Source organism: Muntiacus reevesi, chromosome 1 (assembly GCF_963930625.1).
Source record: "Muntiacus reevesi chromosome 1, mMunRee1.1, whole genome shotgun sequence".
Classification (NCBI taxonomy): Eukaryota; Metazoa; Chordata; class Mammalia; order Artiodactyla; family Cervidae; genus Muntiacus; species Muntiacus reevesi.
The window spans coordinates 138,766,816-138,788,963 of record NC_089249.1 but is presented as its reverse complement, the minus strand read 5'-3'; the positions used below and the strand labels follow the sequence as shown (position 1 = coordinate 138,788,963).

General features: G+C 36.2%; 1 protein-coding gene across 2 annotated transcripts in view; it reads left to right on the top strand.

Moving 5' to 3' along the window:
* Positions 1-22,148, top strand: part of PDE4B (phosphodiesterase 4B) — a 510,574-nt gene that overhangs the window by 78,034 nt on the left and 410,392 nt on the right. Inside the window, exon 1 of one of the 2 annotated variants that reach the window (XM_065911451.1) lies at positions 6,390-6,625. The exons of the other annotated variant lie outside the window; for it this stretch is intronic. Within the exon in view, the coding sequence (XP_065767523.1) occupies positions 6,390-6,625 (236 nt within the window). Of the gene's footprint in view, positions 1-6,389; positions 6,626-22,148 lie in introns of those variants that run through there. 2 annotated transcript variants of the gene reach the window in all.

The window sequence follows — 22,148 nt, the reverse complement described above, 5'->3', positions numbered from 1 at the left end:
GTGTAAAAATTTCATGGTCTAAAAAGGTATTGAAATTAAAGAGTCTGTTCTCTTATCACTGTGGAATTATGTTAGAAATCAATATCAAAAGATATTTGAGAATAATTCTCATATTTTCAAGTGCAATATGACATTTACCAAAAGAAATATTTGACTTAGCCACTGAAAGCCTCAATAGAGTTGAAAGATTGAAAAACGCAGAGGGGAATGGCAGAGAAGAAGCACTTAAATGAGAAATTAATATCAAAACGAGAAACTAGTATCGGAGATACTTTAAAGATCCATGTATTTGGAAATTAAACATCCACTTTTAAATAATGGGTGTATCTAAGAAGCTATAACAAGGAAAATTAGAAAATATTTGTAACGGCATAAAAACAAAAAGAGAATTTATTAGAATTTGTTGCACACAGCTGAAGCTGCTCAGTGTATATCTTGGATAAGATATGAAAACAAATAGTGGACACTAGCATAAAATTCTGTGAAATTTGAACAAAATCTGTACTTTAGTTAATAATAATACTGTATCACATGTTAATTTCCTGTTTTTCCTTTTTTTACAACGTTGCTCAGTTATTTCAGTCATGTCCCACTTCTTGCGACTCTGTGGACTATAGCCCGTCAGGCTCTTTCTCTGTCCATGGGATTCTCCAAGTAAGAATACAGAGTGAGTTGCCATTTCCTCTTACAGGGTGTCCTCCTGACCCAGGGATCGAACCCTCATCTGTTGCAGCTCCTGCGTTGCAGACAGATTCTACCACTGAGCCACTGGGAAGCCTTTTTACAACATAGTATTTCTTTATAGTCTCAAAATTGAATCAGAAGTTTCAAGCCTCATTCAAATTTTCTTTAGATCAATGTTATTAAGCTTTCTAGACTTTTAGCAGTAATATTGGTGTATTCATACAAGTAGAATCAAAATGTCATAAATTTTTTAGCTAGGAAGAAATTTATGTTTTCCAAAATATATATATATTTATATGTATTTTATATATATATATATATATATATAAACTTTTTCTATGGTCTTGATAAAGTCTTGAGAAAGAATAACAAGGAAAAAAAGATGGAGTATTGGAGAACATAAACTGAGTTTATGAGAGAGCACCGAGTAATTGGAAAACATAGCTCATTTAGTTATAAACTCATTTAGTTTATGAGAGAGCACTGAATATGAAATAGAAAAAGTGAAGCAAGCTGGATAAAAGTAAAAGATCATCATATAGTCCAGTTGTTAGTTGTTCTTAAACATGCTGTTCCTTAGAATCACATTTGGAGCTTGGGAGAAAAAAACACTCACTGGGGTATTTGTACTTTTCAGAAAATCTCAAGATAATTCTAATGTGCATCTGGATTTTAAAAAGTGATTACAGGCCTTTTTATTAAATGGTTATTTTAGTAATATAGAATCCTATTATTTTCTATGAACTAATCATGATACAGTGGTATTGAATAATAGTTACATAATCACAATAGTGGGCTTCTCTGGTGGCTCAGACAGTAAAGAATCCCCCTGCAATGCTAGAGACCTGGGTTTGATCCCTGGCTTGGGAAGATTCCCTGGAGGAGGGTATGGCAACCCACTGACGTGTTCTTGCCTGGAGAATCCCCATGGACAGAGGAGCCTGGTGGGCTGCAGTCCATGGCATCGCAAACAGTCGGACACATCTGAGCAACTAAGGACACACACAGGAATCACAATAGTAAAAGGTGCTTATCAGTTTTCACAGTCACTAGCCAGACAAAAAATAAAAGATAAATTGCAATGTCAAACCATAATGGAAATATAATTAACCTAAAAATATAAAGTAAGTACATACAATTTGGGCGTTAAAGAGGTGGGTAAGTGGAAGTGTATACATGCACATGTTTTTATCCACCCAGTCAGTATATGTCTTGGTTGGTGCATTTAATCCATTTGCATTTACAGTAATTATTGATATGTACGATCCTATTAAAGGTGGGAGGAGAAGGGGATGACAGAAGATGAGATGGTTGGATGGCATCACCGATGTGATGGAGATGAACTTGAGTAGGCTCCGGGAGTTAGTGAAGGACAGGGAAGCCTGGCATACTGCAGTCCATGGGGTTGCCGAGTAGGACACAACCAAGCGACTGAACTGAACTGATGATCCTATTACCATATTCTGAATTGTTCTGGGCCTTCTTCTTCTTTTTTTTTTTTTGTAGGTCTCTTCCTTCTCTTGTATTTCCTGCCTGGAGAAGTTCCTTTAGCATTTGTTGTAAAGCTGGTCTGGTGGTGCTGAATTCTCTTAATTTTTGCTTGTCTGTAAAGCTTTTGATTTCTCTGTCAAATCTGAATGAGTTTCTTTCTGGGTAGAGTATTCTTGGTTATAGCTTCTTCCCTTTCATTACTTTAAATATATCATGCCATTCCCTACTTCTTGTAGAGTTTCTGTTGAGAAATCAGCTGATAACTTTATGGGAGTTCTTGTGTATGTTATTTATTGTTTTTCCCTTGTTGCTTTTAATAATTTGTCTTTATTTTTTGTCAGTTCCTGCTTGGGACTCTCTGTGTTTCTTGGACTCAGTTGACTATTTCCTTTCCCATATTAAGGAAGTTTTCCGCTATTATTGCTTCAAATATTTTCTGGGGTCCTTTCCCTCTCTCGTCTCCTTCTGGTACTCCTATAATGTGAATGTTGGTGTGATTAATGTTGTTCCAGAGGTTCTCTGAGGCTGTCTTCATTTTTTTTTTCATTCTTTTTTCTATATTCTGTTTTGTGGCATTGATTTCCACCCTTCTGTCTTCCAGGTCACTTATCTGTTCTTCTGTCTCAGTTCAGCTATTTATTCCTTCCAGTGTTTTGTTCATCTCTGTTTGTTCTTTAGTTCTTCTAGGTGTTTGGTAAACATTTCTTACATCTTCTTTCCATTTCTGAGATCCTGGATCATCTTCAATATCATTATTATGAATTCTTTTCCTGGAAGGTTGCTATCTCCACTTCATTTAGTTGTTTTTCTGGAGTTTTGTCTTGTCCTTTTATCTGGGACATAATCTTCTGCCTTTTCATTTTTATTAACTTTATGTGATGTGATTTTCATTCTGGAGGCTGCAGGATTGTAGTTCTTCTTGATTCTTTTGTCTGCCCTCTGGTGGATGAGGCTAAGAGGCTTGTGTAAGCTTCCTAATGGGATGGACTGGTGGTGGGAAAAACTGGGTCTTGCTCTGGTAGGCAGGGCTATGTTCAGTAAAACTTTAATTCAATTGTCTGCTGATGGGTGGGGCTGTGTTCCCTCTCTGTTAGTTGTTTGGCCTGAGGCTGTCCAGCCCTGGAGTCTACAGGTTCTATGGTAGGGTTAATGGTGACCTTCAAGAGAGCCCCTGTCCCTGTGGCAAGCCATGGCCAACCCATGCCTCCCCAAGAGACCCTCCAACACTAGCAGGTAGGTTTGATTTAGGCTCGTGTGAAGTCACTGCTCCTTTCTCCTGGGTCCTGGTACATGCAAGATTTTGTTTGTGCTTTCTAAGAGTAGAGTGTCTGTTTCCCCCAGTTCTGTGAAAGCCCTGTAGTCAAATCCTGCTTCCCTTCAAAGTCAGATTCCCTGCAGGTTCACAGTCCTTTTGCTGGATTCCCCAGACTGGGAAGTCTGACATGGGGCTCAGAACCTTCACAACAGAGGGAGAACTTCTCTGGTACTACTGTTTTCCAGTTTGTCGGTTGCCCACCCAGTGCTATAAGATTTGATTTTATCATGATTGCACCTCTTCTACCATCTCATTGTGACTTCTCCTTTGTCTTTGGACATCTCTTTTTTTGGTGGGTTCCAGAGTCCTGTTGATAGCTACTCAACAGCTAGTTTCAATTTTGGTCTTGACTTTACATAGTTTTGAAATTCTTTTTCTTAGGATGATTCTTAAAATTTCTTTAACTGGGATATTAACTGGCATGGTATGCAAAGTGAAAGAATAATGTGAAATGTCACATAATGTCACATAAGTTGACAATAAGAATTAGAAAGTAATTGTAATTCTACCACTATTCTGCTTTTGTTAAGTTTATGTCAACATTTCCTCATCTGAATCCCAGTTCACATACAGCTAAATCTGGGTTGTGAAATTTGCTGTAATTTTGGGAGAGGTAAAAATCCCTAAAATACGTATTGTGTTTTGGCAGCCTTTAAAAGTGATTAAGAGAAAGACTTCAAATTGCTAATTCATTTTTTTGCAAATAAGTCACTCTGAATATTGACAGTATCACATATTCTCACATTCCAGTTTTGTATCCCATTATTGTTGGAAAAAGTTCGACTTTGTTTTCATAATGCAGTAAATAATAGATAGTTTTAGCTACATTTTCCCCCCATGACATTACTAGACATTACTAACAATTCATTCTCAAATAGAGCAGTTGAAATATCTTCAAATATATAAAGTGCATGTGCTGGGGCTTGGCAGGAAAAATGACTATGTTAACCTCTCTTATATAATGGAAGAACACTCAATTGGGAATCAGAAAACCTGGGTTTTAGCTTTTCCTCTAATATCAACTACAAAAAAGGACTTTGGACAAGTTATTGAAAGTTTCTAAGTCTATGTCCTTGTCTTTAAAATGAGGAGCCAAACAAGGTGATTACAGGGATTCACTCACATTTTGAAATTCCATGACTTTGCTTTTGTTCAATAGTATACTTTTACTGTATTATTGCAGTACTGATATCTTTCCAAGACAGTACATATAAGCTAGGAGTTCAAATCCTTCCTGTTAGGTTTAAACCATTCCCCCAAGGGCTGCAGGGGGGCTTATTTTTTTCCTGTGCACAGGTCATAGTCTGTTCTTATTCAGCCTTTAGATATTTAACCAGAGTACTTGACACATATAAATGATTTTATTATAAAGGTGAAAGTTCTCACACATTAGAGAAAAAATAAATTTCTTGCTTTCTCGCTGAAGTCTTCCTGTGAATCATTCCTGAACTGTCACTCTTGCTGGCTAACCCTAATTCTGCTTTGTCAAATTTGTGTGAGATCGGGCTGGCCTGGTAGGAAATGATGCAGGTACAGAGTTTCACAGCATCTGTATACTTAAGCACCACACTAGTCTTTTTACTTCTTTTAAAGTGTAGAAGCTGCATGCCAGTATGTTTCTAAATGAAACTTCAGGTTGCAATGATCTGCTTTGAAATTTGAGACATTTTTTTGGGCTCCCCTACCCATATATCTCACTGGCATGCCCTTGTGAACCAAGTACACACACGCTGGCAAGTAAAGATACCCACACACAGACACTATTGTGTACATCTACCTGTATGTGTGTCTGCACACACACATGTGCATGATGCTTGACTTTGGACCCTGCACTTATAATGGGGAGCATTCATTTCTCCTGGTTGTTACCTCCATTTCCATTCTAGAGAACTTTGACTTTTGGAAGTGACTTTACATCTAACAGAGAGTGGCTGTTGTGGGCACCTCAGAGACAATGAATTTAAGCAGAAGAATGAAGGTAATTTTTATTGGATTAAAGATTAGTCTTTAAATTCCTTAGGGGAATGAACCAAATCTAATGTTTTTCTGTTATGTTTCCAAACCTAATGTTTTCCTGACTCTTTTTATATTGTAGTTTGGTATCTTCTGGAGAGGAGAGAGGAAAAAAAGCTTTAGCAAATCAGCTCTTTCATTCAGAAATGGAATTTGGGGGGTCTGTTTTAGCTAGGCTTTTTGACAATCTGCTTTAATGTTTTTGCTGATGATTGAGTGGCTTCACAAATGTGAAAATCTGGGTGATGGAGGGTGAAAATATGATGTACTCTGGAAACAGAGTGCAGTTATTTAAATAGTCCTGGGCCAATAAGCGTTTGGTAGGTGGAGTTACTGTTGTATGCGTTACAGAGAAAGATAATTCTGAATGAAGACTTTAAACATCACACATGCTGGCTGGGCTGTGGTTCTATGCATTGTGCAAACAAAAATGAGTGACTCAGTGACTAGGTTTTGCTTACTATCCATTAGTGGATGCAGCATGTTTGAAAAGACTTCTTTTTAAAAAAAAAATATGCATGTAAAGGATTTATCAGAAGCCCTCATGAATATTTCATGAGTTGATATATTCAGCTGAATGAATTCAGCGAGTGTCAGTGTGTAGCTTGCAGACAAACCTCATCCACAAGGAGGCTACTGACATAGGAAGCACTTTGGCGCATTTTCAGAGGCAAAGCCAGGCTGATAAAGCTCCTTGTGACAGGCTGACTTGCCATTCTTCGATTATGCTGCTCCTGCTCTAAGCAGATCCTACTTTGGAGCCACAGCTTCCTAAATTAAACTGGGAACAGTTTGCAGACTTACCAGCCTCCTAACCTGCAGCTGTGTCTCTGCTATGTTTGAGATTTTTGTTTTGGATGGTGAAAGCCAGCACTCCATATAAGAAATGACAGCAAAAGATTCTTCAAAAGAACTTACTGCTTCTGAATCTGAGGTTTGCATAAAGACTTTCAAGGAGCAAATGCACTTAGAACTTGAGCTTCCGAGACTACCAGCAAACAGACCTACATCTCCTAAAATTTCTCCACGCAGTTCGCCAAGGAACTCACCCTGCTTTTTCAGAAAGTTGCTGGTGAATAAAAGCATTCGGCAGCGTCGTCGCTTCACTGTGGCTCATACATGGTAAGAAGGGATTTGGTGGTGTTTGGAGTGCTTTTGACTAGCAACAGTGATTTGGAAATGTAGAAAATGGAATATTTGAATTTTGTTCATAATACAGACCTCAAGTGTGAGGTGAGTGGAGAGCCGGTCAGCTGAAGAATACATAGTGCTCTGTGTGTTCATATCACTGTGCCTAGCTGTTTCCAGATAAAAAAGGCTCTCACTGGAGAGAGTCTTTAAAATTCCTGCTTATTAAAAACACCTAGCTAATTCTAGGGCAACTGAGTATTGAAGGAGTTTTAAAATTCAGTTTTTAATCTCTGTGGAGGTGATTGGTCACTTTGTGTGTGCGTGTTTTTCTGTTAATATTGGTGAGTTTTTCTGATAGTATATTTTTGGTACAAGAATAAATGATTCAATCTTGGATTTGTTTCTTAAGACAATGTATAAAGTCAAACTTAATTTATGGCATTGCTGTATTGTAGTATGTCAACTAGTGATTTTGATTTGTTGCCTCTGTCTTTACACTTGTCAAGGAAAGGGAAAACTAAGTTCCCAATTCTGAAATTATGTGATTACTTAATTTAATTTATGATTCAAATTGCTATTATCTTTGAGATTCTTATTGTAAAAAAGGTGACTTAAAATTTATAGATAATAATAAATAAACTCCCAATTTACTTGGGAACGCCAAGTAAATAAATCCAAGAGCCCTCTATAAAAACTGTACTGAGCCTTTAATATATATAATATTCTATATACAACAGAGTAGTTTCCTTAAACCAGTATAATAGCAAAACACAAGGGAAAGCACAAAAGAAATTGAACTTTAATTGTAAAAGCTAGGCTTTTTCAGATTTCTTTGAATATTATACTTTCTTTCAGATTAAGATACCCTTCAAAATTGGGTACCTATAATTTTTATTTAATAGAGACCTTAGCAGTGAAGGGAGCTATTACCTCTTAAGGATAATTCTAACACAGTGATTTTGACTGCATCTTAGATTGCCAGCCAACATTATAAACTGAGGAGATCCAGTTTTTGAAAATTATTACTTACTTGAATTCTGTTTTTTACTCATTTGAAGTGTTTGTCTGCCTGATCTACTGCACAGTATATTGGCAAATTCAAGTTATCCCTAGAAATATGTAGCTTGCCTTTGATGGACACCACATGTTAAGGCCAGTATTCATGCTCTACCTAGCTAAAAATGATATGGTTATTTTTGTTTTCTGACAATGCAATGTTGTTCACTTAATTGTTTTATTGGTGAACTTTTTTTTTTTATCACCTTTTTGATGAGTTAAATCTTATTATTTAACTATAATCTCATACTTGTAGAGTACATGTGATTAATTTCTCAAAACTGACCAGTGGTAGCATTTATACAAAGAGAAGATTTATATGTAAGGAGGTACTTGCTTTGAAGAAGTCCTCTCTCCTGACTTACCCCACCCCTAAAGTGTGTGTATTTTCATATAGTTTGCTAAGTAGTATGACTGAATAGGAAAAGGGATATAGTTATATTGCTACTTAGTTCTCATAAAAGGAATAAAGGTGAAAAACATACAATTAATTGACTCATGTTTTACTAATTGGTTAATATTAAACCATTATTTTGACTAGACGGACATTTAATTTTAACTAACTGATTCTCAGATAATGGTGAATCCTCATAAAACCTTGGTAATATTTCTTTATTATAGAGTTCCTGAATATAACAACATGACCTTTCTTTTACTCAGAATAGATTTTTGATGTAGTAGAAAGGTACAGCTATAAATACTGATTTTTTTTTTTAAAAGAACCCAAAGTTTAAAATGACTAAAGAGCCAGTTTCACTCTTGGATTATACAAATTTTCTTGCAGCAAATTTCAAAAAGAACAACTAAATGGTATTTGAGATAACTTGCGCTACTAAAGTGATCTTCTAGCTGAGTTAAAACAAAAATTTCCACAAATTGCCAAAAATAAAAAAAAAGCCCAGATGACTTTGATATGATGTACCATAAGTTAAAAGAATCCATTAATCATCAAACTTACAAAATAACTTTAGTTTGACAGTGATTCATTTTCACCCATCTTTACCTTCCAGCTTATACACTCTTCTTGTATTTCTTAGTAAAGGTATATCATCGTTTCTTTTAACTTCTGATTAAGTCTCTATTTATGTTTATTTTTTTCTCAGTGCATATTTAATATTTTTCAATTTTTTTTCATGGAGCATTCAATGAAATTTTCTTTTCATAAAATACAAACATATGTATTTGAATGACTTTTTTACTAACCTTAAAAATTATGTACTCCTTTTTAAACAGCATCATATGTAATTTAAATGAGGAAATAAGAGCATAAGTACTTTATTTTTGCCTCTTTTCATGATGAAATGTAACCATTCTTTTCATGATCAACAATTAGTATTTTCCAAACCATGCATTTAAGTTAGAAATTCCAAGATATGCACTTAGAAGTCTCTAAAAACATGTTATTACTTTACAGTAGACAGTAGATGTCTTTTAAAAAGACTGGATTGTTTTGATTCCAGCATTGAAATTAAAGCAATTTTCATGATGAGCTAAACAATGCAGAGGATGCAGTTTATATCTAAACCCACTGAACAGTTTTTTTAATCTTCAGTTATTTGTAGATTTCATTTTTTTTTCAGGTGAATGTATAGTTCTGATTTTGAAAACCCAAGTTATGAAGTGTGGGTTAATGGCAGAAGATTTAAGAAACACTTGTGAAATACTGACTCTGTGATTCTTTTTAAAATATCTGAACAAAGATAAATATTCAGGGTTTTATCACTAATCAGAGTATTGACGCAGTCCTAAATCTGGAAGGAATTTGGGTGATTTATCTAGTTGCTTTCTTTTACTCTTGGGCAGGCCCACAGTTACTCCATCTTTGACATATGGGAATCTAGCCTATTTTTAAGACTGGGAAAAAAGTTCTAGAACCTCACTTAGTACACAGTGTTACTACTTAATAGTCCTGGCATTGAAAATTACGTTGGTCTTCAATGGATATTAAGAAAAAACTTATAACTACTTGCATGAAAATGAAGATAATTATTAACCAGTCCCAGGATTTTTTTTTTTTTTTTTTCTCTCAACATATATAATTGAACTCTGCTGTGAGCAAGAAAAGAAAAAACTGCTGATTCGGTCCATGTGGATTCCAACATCTCCTATATTTTCAGTTCTTTACTAGGATGTTCACATGTATTATCTCATTTAAGTTTTATTAGGAGAATAGGAATACTCTAATATTACATGCTGCATTTATAAAACTGTTCTGAATTGCTTTAGTTTCTTCCAAGTATTTCTATTCCCTTTGTTATTATTTGACTGTGTACCATTATCCCAAATTTCTAAATTCTCCTTTGAATTCTGAAACCCAAAAGTGGACACTCAAATCCATGTTAGTTGATATGAGACAATATAGATTTTTAAAAAATGTGTCCTACACTGCAAAGCATCAATGGAATATAAAGCATTGGTGAACAGGGAGAAGGGAAAATTTATCCCTAACCCCTAATCAGGGATGAAAACTCCTGAGACATAACGTTATCCTCCTTGTCTCATGTGGTCTGCTTGTTCTTTTTTTTTTTCTTTTTCAAATTTGAACTTTTTATTTTGTATCAGGATATAACAATTAGCAATGTTGTGTGGCCTGCTTGTTCTAGACTTACACTTGCCACCTGTAGCTTTGTCAACCTTCTCTCCTTTGCTCATGTTCCAACCTCAGTTATCAGTTCTCCGACATCATCAGCAGCATGATGCTCTCTGATGGAAGCTACTGGTGATGGTCCTGAATACATTTCAGGCCTACCACACTGCTCTTGAAGAGCAAGTGCATTGGTGAACACCACCACTCTCTGTTTGTCTCTTCATGCTTGCATATGGGATATGTTTCACAGAGGACAGTATACTTTCAGAGTTAGTATTAGAAAAGAAGACCTGTTTTTTGTTTTTTTTCCCCAGTTCCCCATTTAGTTCTACCTAGACCTTGGAAATATTTCCTAATTTTTATTAAAGGTTCATGAAATGTGAACTTTTGTGCCGAATATTTGACTGCAAAAGTATGAAATGACATAGTTCATACTCTAAAGGAACTTACTTATATTTGATAAGACAAAGCTAGAATAACTGGAAAAGAGTAAAAAGAAAATGTTTAATAATATATGTTTAACCTTTCTCTAAAGCTTTGCAGACATTTACTGCCTTATACAATTTAGTCCTAGTTTGTGAGCTATATCTAAATCTGTGCCTTGTGCTATTTCTTATATTTCCTGAATTATTTCCTAGCAGTATGGAAAATTTTTGAAAAATATCTGTGTCTTTAAGTACTTACTGATTGAACATTTGATTCAACAGAACTTTTGTTGAAAGCCTACCATGCTCTGGGTGCTACTTTGGGAGAAAGAATCTTTACCTTCAAAGAACGCTCATGCCCCATGGAAGACAAACGTAGGCATTAAGAATTAATCAGTGGTATGTGTGTAATGCTAATGAAGAATGACACTTAACTTGTAAGAGCACAAGAAGAGAGAAGTACTGCTAGAGAGTGAGTCAATGTGTTAGGGAAGGTTTGGAGGGGAGATGACATTTGTGTGGGGTCTTGAAGAATGATTAGTTTTTCAGGAGAAGAGTGGGCAGCAAGGGCAATTTTTTTTGGCCAAAATGACAATAATAAAATGCTATCAACCAATAACAGTAATAATAACTTACAGTTATTTTGTACTTAAAATGCATCTGACATTATTTTAAATTATTAGCTTACTTTTGTGCCATGATGTATGGCAAAAATCATCACAATATTACAAAGTAATTATCTACCAATTAAATAAATAAGTAAACAAAACAAGCAAAAATGTCCAGGTTATGTACTGATATTTCCATTTTATTGGAAAGGGGATGAAGCATAGGGAGGACAGGTAATTTGCCCAAGAGTATACAGCAAGTAAGGGGCTGCGTTGGGATTTGATTCAGAGGATGGTGGAAAGTGAGTAAAGTTCATTGGAGTTTTATAGCCTTAGGTGCAAGGTAGGAGAGATAGGAAGTCAGACTCTGCCTGGAGATTGGAGTCACACTGTAGGGCTTCCAGTATCGTGAACAAGACTTGGGGATTTATCCCATCATCAGCGGGGAGCCACTGCAAGGCTATGAGAAGGGGGTTGCCTTAAATAGCTTTTACTTTGGAAAGGGCTTTGCAGGTATTGTGGAGAATGGATTGGAAGGTGAAAGGATTTAGAAGCATGGGGAAAATGGATAATATTCATTTAAGAGATAATGACTTCTAAATATTGAGTATGTTCCATAGCATCAAAACTATGCTTATAACATTCTTTATGACTTAACAAATTATGGTTTATGGAAACTGGGAGGAAAAGCATGTAAATTCTGTATGCCTTGCATTTATCACCTCCAGCACGGTGCTATGCATAGTTCTAGTTAATGCACTAAATCCAAATGCATCAAAGAATCTTAGCAAAGGTGCTAGGGAGGATGAAAACCGATTAGCTCAGTCCTAATTTATTAGAGGTGCTTTGTGTTGTGTTTGTGTATAATCCTGATGAGTTTTTATAGAAATTATCTATGTCCGCAATCTGATCTCAATGACAACGGAAATCTATGCCTCATAGCCCTATTCTATTGCTTTAATCAGGGCAGCTGTTTTCTCAGTAATGCAAGTCTGTAAATGGTGTTTTTCTGGCCTTTTAGTGTGTGCAAGTCTTCAATATATTGGATTTTTAAAATACTTACTGGAAAAAGGGCTTTGAAAGTAGTGATGACAAATCCCCTGCCGGGATACACACTGGAAGGTGACCCAGCAGGCATACCAACTGCCCAACTGCTAAAGTTTAAGTCTTTTGTGAAATTCCCTTTGCTTTCTTTTCCCATTCTTCCGTCTTTCATTGACTCCCAGTTTTGAATCCTTGGATGTTTATTGTGCTTCCTTCTCTAGCATCACTGTCAAGACACCTGCAACATTATACTTGAGGTATTCAAATGGTTCCCAGAAAAGTATCTAAAATGCTTGCCCTGGTTTACAGGGCCCTACATTTTCTGGCTCCAGAATACCTGTGACCTCATCTCCTATTACCCAGCCATGTTAGGCTCTTTTCTGGTCTTCAACAAACCTTGTATATTTCTACTTCCGGGCCTTTGCTTGATGTTGCTTCTGCCCAGAAGTCTAGTTACCTAGATGTTGACGTGGTTCACTATCTCACATCCATTCCTGGCTTCTACTCAAACCTCACTTGGTAGAGAGGCTTCTGCTGACCCCTTCATCTAAAAAAGCACTGTTTGCTTTCTTGTCCCTTGTTTTGCTTTCTTTATCTTCTTGGGTGTTATTACCTGGAAATATATTGCTAGAAAAGACACACTTGTCTGTATGTTGTTTTTCTCTTCTATTGTCTACCAATCTAGCAAAATTGCATGAGAGCAGGGTTTCTGTCTTGTTTACTATATCCTGGGCACCTGAAGAAAGGCTGTCACTTGATATATATTTGACGAAAAATAAAAGAAAAAATGAACATAGTCCTTGTGTCCTATTTTTGTTGTTGTTGTTGTTCTTCTAGCACTTTCCCTTTAGCTTGTTATGAAGGAGGAGAAAAGGAAACTTTGTTGACACTCTATAAGCACCCTCACTTCATCTGTCTCTCAGTAGTTGTATTCCCTTTTTGCTGGTAGGGCTACTCTAACTTGCTTTCTGTTTTGTGTTCTGTGATATCGTAGGTACAAGTTTAATCACGATATCTCACTAGAGGCTAAGTGTTTTACATGGTAGTCTATTTAATTAAGCCGCTGTGTACAAATCACACTACCTAGCCTGTGGTGCTGTAAAGTAAATATTTGTCTGTAGCACTGTACAATTATTATTTGGTTATTCCTCATGCATCAAACAGCACATCAAATAGGTGGTGTTTCAGCTTAGGAAAGCTCTACATATCTCTTATTAACTATCTGAGTGGAAGCATCATAGAGACAAACCTATTTGTTATTTGTCCTTTAAAATATCAGCATATTATTTATTAGAATGCTTAATTATTGATCATTTCCTACTAATGCAGCATCTAAAAAATATTAAGCTTTCTGAGCTTTCGATAGAATTTTCCTGGGGAACTTGTAAGGAAGAGTCCATTGCTTGCAAAGTAAGGAAATTGTGAATTAATAACCATTGTATTCTAGAAAAGACATCCTTAGGAGCAAAAATCCTCACTTGGTTTTGTTTCATGTTTTTCTGAACTGAGAGGTTGGGACCTCTGTCACTCCTAGTAATTTGTTTGACAGAGATATGTTTGACTCCCACTGGGTACTTTAAGTTAAAAAAAATAGAAGTAATTTGTTGACCTTCTCAAATTGCTTGAAGTTCTTCTTGCTAGAACTTAGACGTTTTGTCTTTGAGGGAGAATACGAATGACTGCTTCTCTCGACCTTTTGTGGAAAAGAACACTTGTCACTATGCATGCTCTCCTGACAGACAGCTTATCCCCTCCTTCACCCTATACCCTCACAATGTCAACCTCAGCAAATAACGCAGATTGTAAATAAAGGGGGAGGGGTAATGTGGCTTTCAGAAAAACTGCTTTCAAACTATATTTTGTGAAGCAATAGTGTTCTAGGACCCATTTTGGGAATTCCTTGAAAAATAAGATAGTGATGATCTTTTTGCTGGTCCTGGGTCCAAGCAAAGAAACATGGATGAATCTGGGGAAATTTCAGGAAATTTGGGGGAGTATAGATTCCATAATCTCCAAGTGTCTGAAAAACCACCAATGTAAGAGATAAAGGAGTAGATAAAAAATTTCTGGGTAGCTATGCTTGATAGAGTCATAGAAATTTTCAGACATTAAAATTATATGCATCTAAGATGTCCAGGAATGGCAGCAGAATAAATGAGGAGGGTGGACATAATTTGGGTCAAGGAGAGGTTACTGGTAGTGAGGATTTAAAATTTCAAAACCTTGAAAGAATAGTAGTAGTATAATGAAACCTTCTACTTCGATTTACTGATTGTTAATGGTTTTCCATATTTACTCTATCTCTGTACCTCTCTCCATATTTAAATACTTATATGTACTTTCTTTAGTTTCAAAGGAGTGCACTTGATGGAAAGCATTAGTTTTGGGTAAAAAAAAGGCACCTCATTTTAAAGTATAATTATTTCCATTTCATCTGCATGTTCTCATATCATAATTTGAGTTTAATTCTTAATAATTGACCAATATCCTGACAAGTTATAAAAAGTTTATGGCCCATTTTTAAAAGTAAACTATTGAAGCAGTGATAGTGGAGGGTGGTTGTTGTTCAGTTTCTCAGTCATGTCCGACTCTTTGCAACCCCATGGACTGCAGCATGCCGGGCCTCTATACCATTCACTGTCTCCTGGAATGTGCTCAGATTTATGTTCATTGAGTTGGTGATGCTATTTAGCCATCTCGTCCTCTCCTGCCCCCTTCTCCTTTTGCTTTCAATCTTCCCCAGCATCAGGACTTTTTCAGTGAGTTGGCTCTTCCCATCAGGTGGCCAAAGTATTGGAGCTTCAGCTTCAGTCCTTCCAATAAGTATTTAGGATTGCTTTCCTTTAAGATTGACTAGTTTGATCTTCTGGCAGTCCAAAGGACTCTCAAGAGTCTTTTCCAGCACAATTTGAAAGCATCAATTTGTTGGCACCCAGACTTCTTTATTGTCCAACTGTCACATCCATACATGACTACTGGAAAAACCATAGCTTTGATTATATGGACCTTTGTTGGCAAAGCCAACTGCCTCTGCTTTTTAATATGCTGTCTAGATTTGTCTTAGCGTTTATTTCAAGGAGCAAGCATCTTATTATTGCGTGGCTACAGTCACAGTCTGCAGTGATTTTGGAGACCAAGAAAAGGAAATCTGTCACTGCTTCCACTTTTCCCCATTTATTTGCTGTGAAATAATGGGACCAGATGCCGTGATCTTAGTTTTTTGAATGTTGAATTTTAAGCCAGTTTTTTTTCACTCTCCTCTTTCTCCCTCATCAAGAGGCTCTCTAGTTCCTCGTCACTTTCTGCCATTAGAGTGGAATCATCTGCATATCTGAGATTGTTGATATTTCTCCTTGCAGTCTTGATTCTAGCTTGTGATTCATCCAGCCTGGCATTTCGCGTGATGTACTCTGAATATAAGTTAAATAAGCAGGCTGACAGTATATAGTCTTGACACACTCCTTTCCCAATTTGGAACCAATCCATTGTTCCATGTCCTTGATTCGAGGACCTAGCATTCCAGGTTCCTATGCAATGTTGTTCTTTACATCATTGGACTTTACTTTCACCACCAGATACATCCAAAACTGAGAGTCGTTTCTGCTTTGGCACAGCTGCTTTATTCTTTCTAGAGCTATTAGTAATTGCCATCAGCTCTTCACCAGTAGCATACTGGACACTTAGCGACCTGGGGAGGCTCATTCTGGTATCATATATTTTTGCCTTTGCATACTGTTCATGGGCTTTTCACAGCAAGAATACTGGAGTGGTTTGCCATTCACTCCTTCAGTGGATGTCTTTTTTTTTCAGAACTCTCTCGTATGACTTGTTTGTCTTGGGTGAACCTGCATGGCATGGCTCATAGTCTCATTGAGTTATACAAGCCCCTTTGCAATGACAAGAGTGGGATACATGAAGGGGCCTGGAAGATTAGAGATATCTATAATATTAATAGTTTATAAGTAATCTTGGTGACAAATTGTTGGTTTTAGGTACTTGAAACTACTTCTAAGAAGATGGGTGTCTGTAGTATTTATTTTTTTCTTCCCTCCAAAAGAGATGTTACTTCTTTCTATAAAACTGTAAGATATAACATTAATATGGAAAACTATATTTCTTAATATAGTACAGATGAACTTCTGTTATTATATACTTTTGATGTTATCTTCAATTTTATTTTTACTGTTGATCTTTTTTTTATGTTATATTATTTGGAGTCAAGTAAGTTAGGTTTGGTTTTAATATTTTGTCTTGAATTGCTATTGAAATTTTAGACCAGTTAATTGTCTGTCTTGGACCTCAGTTCCTTCATTTGTGAAGTGGAGAAAATAGCCTCATATTTAAATATTTTCAAATGTTAATTTAATTTAAGCATGTATTTGTTAACTCTCCTGCTATCTATCTATGCATCCCACTATCTATCTACTCCTAAGATAATATATGAGAGTACTTAGTGAAATACTTCATGCATTATAAGCCACATAATAGATACTACTGTTTAATTATCTTACTAAATCTCTAAACATACACAAACATTCACATTATTGTCATTCTTGGTTGGTGAAGCAGAAATTATTTTTCATTATCTGAAAAGCATAGCTGGGTATTAAATATGCTAGTTTGGAAGAGTCAAAGTGCACTTGCATTTGTAAAAAATAATTTTATAATATTCACAGTGTGACCATTACTGAGGAAACAAAATATCATTCATTTATTTTCATGTGATAATCACATTCTAATGAACCAAGCTAAATTGTATTGAAACGCATATCAGAAGACCCAGTGTGAATAGCTTATATCCCTAATAAGAAACTTTATAGCCTTGTTTGGCTGCTATCAGCAACATATTTTTAAAAGCCATGTGCAAAAGAGATAGGAACAGAAGCACTTTGATGTAATTCCATCCACTTGCACCAATAAGCTTGAGAGCAAAAAGAAAAAACTAAGCATGAGAAGTTGCCTTGTCTATTTCAGGATCTTACATATAAAAAGCCAATATAGGATTCAGTGAACAAATGCCTTGGAAAAATTCCAGTGTCATCAAAAACTCATTTTTCTCAAAATCTCTCCTTGCTACTCTTCATATTTATGCACAAATTAATAAGTACAGACTGTTTGTCACAGCACAGAGAATCTGAGAGTACTTTTGTGGCTTTATTTGGGCCACAGTTACCTCAGCAGTCAGTTTATACAGGAAGCCTCTTTTTCACCATCAGAGCTATTTAGGCCTCCTAAAGGGAGGTTAGGAAGGCAGGACAAAGAAACTCAGGGATCCAAGCCTCTCTTGCTGATGATGTCTTAACTGCCCAAGACTTCCTCCTGAGATGTTACCGTTGAAATTCACACGTGGATTTTAACTGGCTGGGGATAATCATGGCCTTTGTCCTTACCTGTCATCCTGCTCAGCCAGGACTGAGCTCACCCAGAAAATATGGTTGTGTCTCTAGCATGCTCATATTTACCAAAACAGCATGAATCTTTAGGAGGCTGGGTGGTGCAGAGAGCGCAGCGTTTGAATCCCAACTCCGCCTTTGACTAGATGCTAGGGTTTAAGCAAACCGTTTAACCTTAGTTCCTCTTTCTGCTTCTGCACGATTAGAAGAAGCCTACTTGTGTCTCATTAGGTCACTGTGAAGACTGCAAGAAGCATGTGTGCACAGTGCCTAGCACAGTCCTGGGCCGATGAGAGGTAATCAGCAGACTTCATCCACTGTTGTATCCAGAGCTTATGATTTCAAATAAAAATTATAATATATGTATAGTGATATAACTAAATATTTGTATAGCATGGTTTAATTAAATAAGTTTTTATTGAGCAATGCTGTACATATTAAATACATTCTTTTTAGACCACTTAGATATTACTTAGTTTCGCAGGATAGTATGTTATCTTAAAGCCCAAATTAAATGTTCTTACAACAGTAAAATAAGATTTAAAAAGAAAAATAAATCACTGTGCATTATGGGGTTTACTCACTCTCATTTCTCACAGAGACGACTGCAAATGACTTTGGCCATAAAATGCTCTTTATTCTTTAAAATTCCTGTTATCTTTCTGAATTTGGTGCTTGTCTCCATTAATGAAACTAGATGCTAATGAAACACTTTTTCTCTAAGTGAATTTAAATCAATTACTGTTAAAAATATAGTGTTATTTTCAAAGTGCCAGAATGTGCCTGCAGTTGTTTTCCCTAGTCAGTAGAATCTAACCTCCTAGTGATTTGTTTACATAAGAAAGTTTATTCACAAGAGGCGATGAGAAAAGAGCTTAAGACCTAGAGTCCTAGACTCTAGACATGCATCCTGGCGCCACCACTTACAAACTGTTTTGCTTTGTCTTGTTTTGTTTTTTGAGTGGCAAAGGGATAGTCATTTAACCTTTTAGACCTGCAACTTACTCATCAGTATAGATAGATAAAGCAATTATTTCCCTATTCATATATGATATTTATAAAATTAATTAGAACAATTGAAATACACAAAGAATTGGAACTTATTTTCTGGAAGAAGAGGAAATATGTTTATAGAGCCGAAAGTAATGATAAACTATTGCTAATGAGTACAAAATGCTGCAGGTGTATTTGGGTTGTATGTAAAGAACATGGTGTTAGTAAACATGATTAAATACCATGAGCATTGCCTTATAAACATTTTACTTTACAGAAAGAGGAGGAGTTTCTGGTGTATGGGACCATTTAAGGGAGAGACAATGTGGAGATGGGGACTAGACAAAGTGGTACCTCTGGGTCTTACTACCCTCATTGGTCTTTACATAACTTTCATGCTTTCTGCAGAAAGATAACAGAAAGCTCAGAAACTAATATTCAGTCCAGGGAAAGTTGTATTTAACCTTTATCCAGATGACTTCACAGCATTTAAGTCAAATTGCTCTGTTTATCTTGGTTGTTTCCAGGAATATTTAGGGATGAAAGCAGAAATAAAGGTTATGGCTTCTCTTTTGACAAAGACTTCGTTTTCACATTATCACTGATCAGATTGATTCTGTCTCTGAGCAACTGAAAGACAGTAAAAGATTATATCTTTAAGACAAGGGGTTCTCTGTTCAAGTGAATTTGTACATCACTGAAAAATGACTGTCCACATAAACTCAAAGTTTTGTGACAGTGCAAAATAAAATAAAACACTTTCAGGCTTCCAAAGAATTATGCCAAGTTTCTGATTCTGCCTAAATTAATAAAAATAAGATTTTTAGGAACCTATCTGGCAATTGTAGATTAAATTAAGCAGCTGCTTCATCTGAATAAAGCTTTGCAGAGTCTAATATTATGAAAGAACTATCTTTTATAAACACAGTACTTGCTTGGGATTCAATGGATTTGGGTTTTAATGCCAGCAACATCCCAAATGCCCAGTAAGCCAATATGCATACATTTGCCACTGGTAGCTTTTTTGTCAAGAGGGATTAATAATTACCTGAGCCTAGCATCCTTACTTTATGCATTATGGTATGAATATTGAATGCCAGTGGTTATAGAGTGCTTTGGTCTTCTGTAGAGTGACTTGGCAAAGACATTCAGAAGAAAAAAAAAGCTTCTAAGTAGTTTTATACATATCAGATTTTTGAAAATGTGACTCAGCTTTAAAATGCATTAATAAATTTTATATTTTATGTGAACCCTAAAAATGGCTCTGCCAAATATTTAGTACTTGGGAAGTTAGGATGTTTATATTTAGAATTTGAATTAATTCTTTGTAGCATGCAGTTTTTCTTTTTTTTTTTTTTTAATTCCAATAAACCAGTGTATATGGTTGAATGATGCAAATATAATATGCCTTGCCATTAAAAATCTCTAGTCAAACCCAAAAATGTATATAATAATTCAGTATGTGAAATCATTTTATTTGATAGGTACAAGTGTTAAAAGTATACAAGTATAAAATAATAATGCTCTCTCATGGCTGCTGAGAGGTGTCAACCTAATTATGAAACTAAAAATCTATAGCTCAATGGTGGTGCTCCCCTTTCCAAATGCCTGTGAACCTTGAATGAGCATCTATTATGATGACTTATTTTCTTGAGTCAATCAGTATAAGTATAGTGAGCTGTACTTGGCAATCTGATATACCAGTATGAGGTCAGGTATAAGCAGACTGCTGGTGTGAGCAAGCAGAAAATATGCTCTAGGAGAGAAAGGAGCAAGATAGAAATATTTTAATTTTATGAATAAAAAATGAAGCAATAATATAAAAATGATACCACATACACCTTATATTATTTAATGCTCACCTCTATTTAAAATGGGGAAACTGAGATTCATGAGGTCAACTGACCAATGCTAGGTAACCAAGCTCCAGAGTGGTAAACCAAGAATTAGCCCATGTGTTCTGATTTAGAGTTACACATCTTATATATTGACAAGGCTCACAGATTCAATGAACTTTACACAACCCACTCCACTCCCTCCTCAACCCCCAACTCCCAGCTCCTATGGGAAAACATCTAGAGTTATCATACTCTCATGTCCCCTTATTAAAAGCCTTCTCACAGTGAGGGCTGACAAATTCATTTGCACTTAAGCATAATTGACTCATGGGTTTTAATGTGTTATTCTATTTTTCGAAATAAACATTAAACCAGGCGAATTAATCTCTGCTTGTAGAGTTTGACACATTAGATAGCAGAGGCAAAGGAAATATTTGGAAGGATAAAAGGTCATTTCCCAGTCCCCTCAGGGCCTGGGACACAGAGGATGGGCCGAATGTCCCAGGCATGTAATTGTGTTTGCAAACCTTTTATTCATTCACCAGATTATTCATACCAGCTACCTGTTCCATACCCGTTGTTTCCTGGCTTCCTTCCTATCTCTGTGGATCAGCTCTCTGTACATGGCTAAGGCCAGTCCCTCCCTTCTCACCCTCAAAGGACTTGCTCTTGCACTTGTCCTTGCTGTCTCTTGCATCATTGGTTTTACATCCTATTAGATTATGTCTATCTGGCTATAAACATTTAAAGTTCTGTTCTCTCAAAGGCCCTCTTTAACCCTATGCACACCTCTATCTATTACCCTATATCTGTTCCCCTTTACAGTGAAACTCTCCAAAATAATAGCTATAGGCTATAGACAGACATATAGACATAGAGACTATATAATAGTTTATATGTCTTGTTATACTTTGGCTACTTGATGCAAACAGCTGACTCGTTGGAAAAGACCCTAATTCTGAGAAAGTTGAAAGCAGAAGGAGAAGAAGGTGACAGAGGATGAGATGGTTGGATGGCATCACAGATTAAATGGACATGAAATTGGGCAAACTCCAGGAGATGGAGGCCTGGCCTGCTGCAGTCCATGCGGTTGCAAAGAGTCAGACACAACTTGGGGACTGAACAACAACAAGTCCTTTTTTGAAAACTTCAAGTTTTGCCCTCACAACTCCATTGAAAGTGTTCTTACTGAGGTTATGAAATCCATGTGACAAATCAAGTGATCAAATAGCAATCCTCATCTTGCTCAGCTCATCAACACCATGTCTTATAGTTGGTTATGCCTTCTTTCTTGAAACAGTGCCTTCACTTGGCTTCCTGGACACTGTAATCTCTTTCCTTTCTCAAAGGCTGTTCTTTCTCAATTTCCTCAGCTGGTTCCTCTCCCTGAACTCTAAACATTGGAATGTCCCCAGAGGAATGTGGTCTCTCTCTGTTTTGTCCGCACCACTCCCTAGGCCAAGTATCTCCCGTAGATTCATGACTTTAAATAGTATCTGTGCACTGATGATTACAGTTTGTATCTTTAGATAGACTCTCTGAACTCCAGACCTATGTACCTGTCCAACAG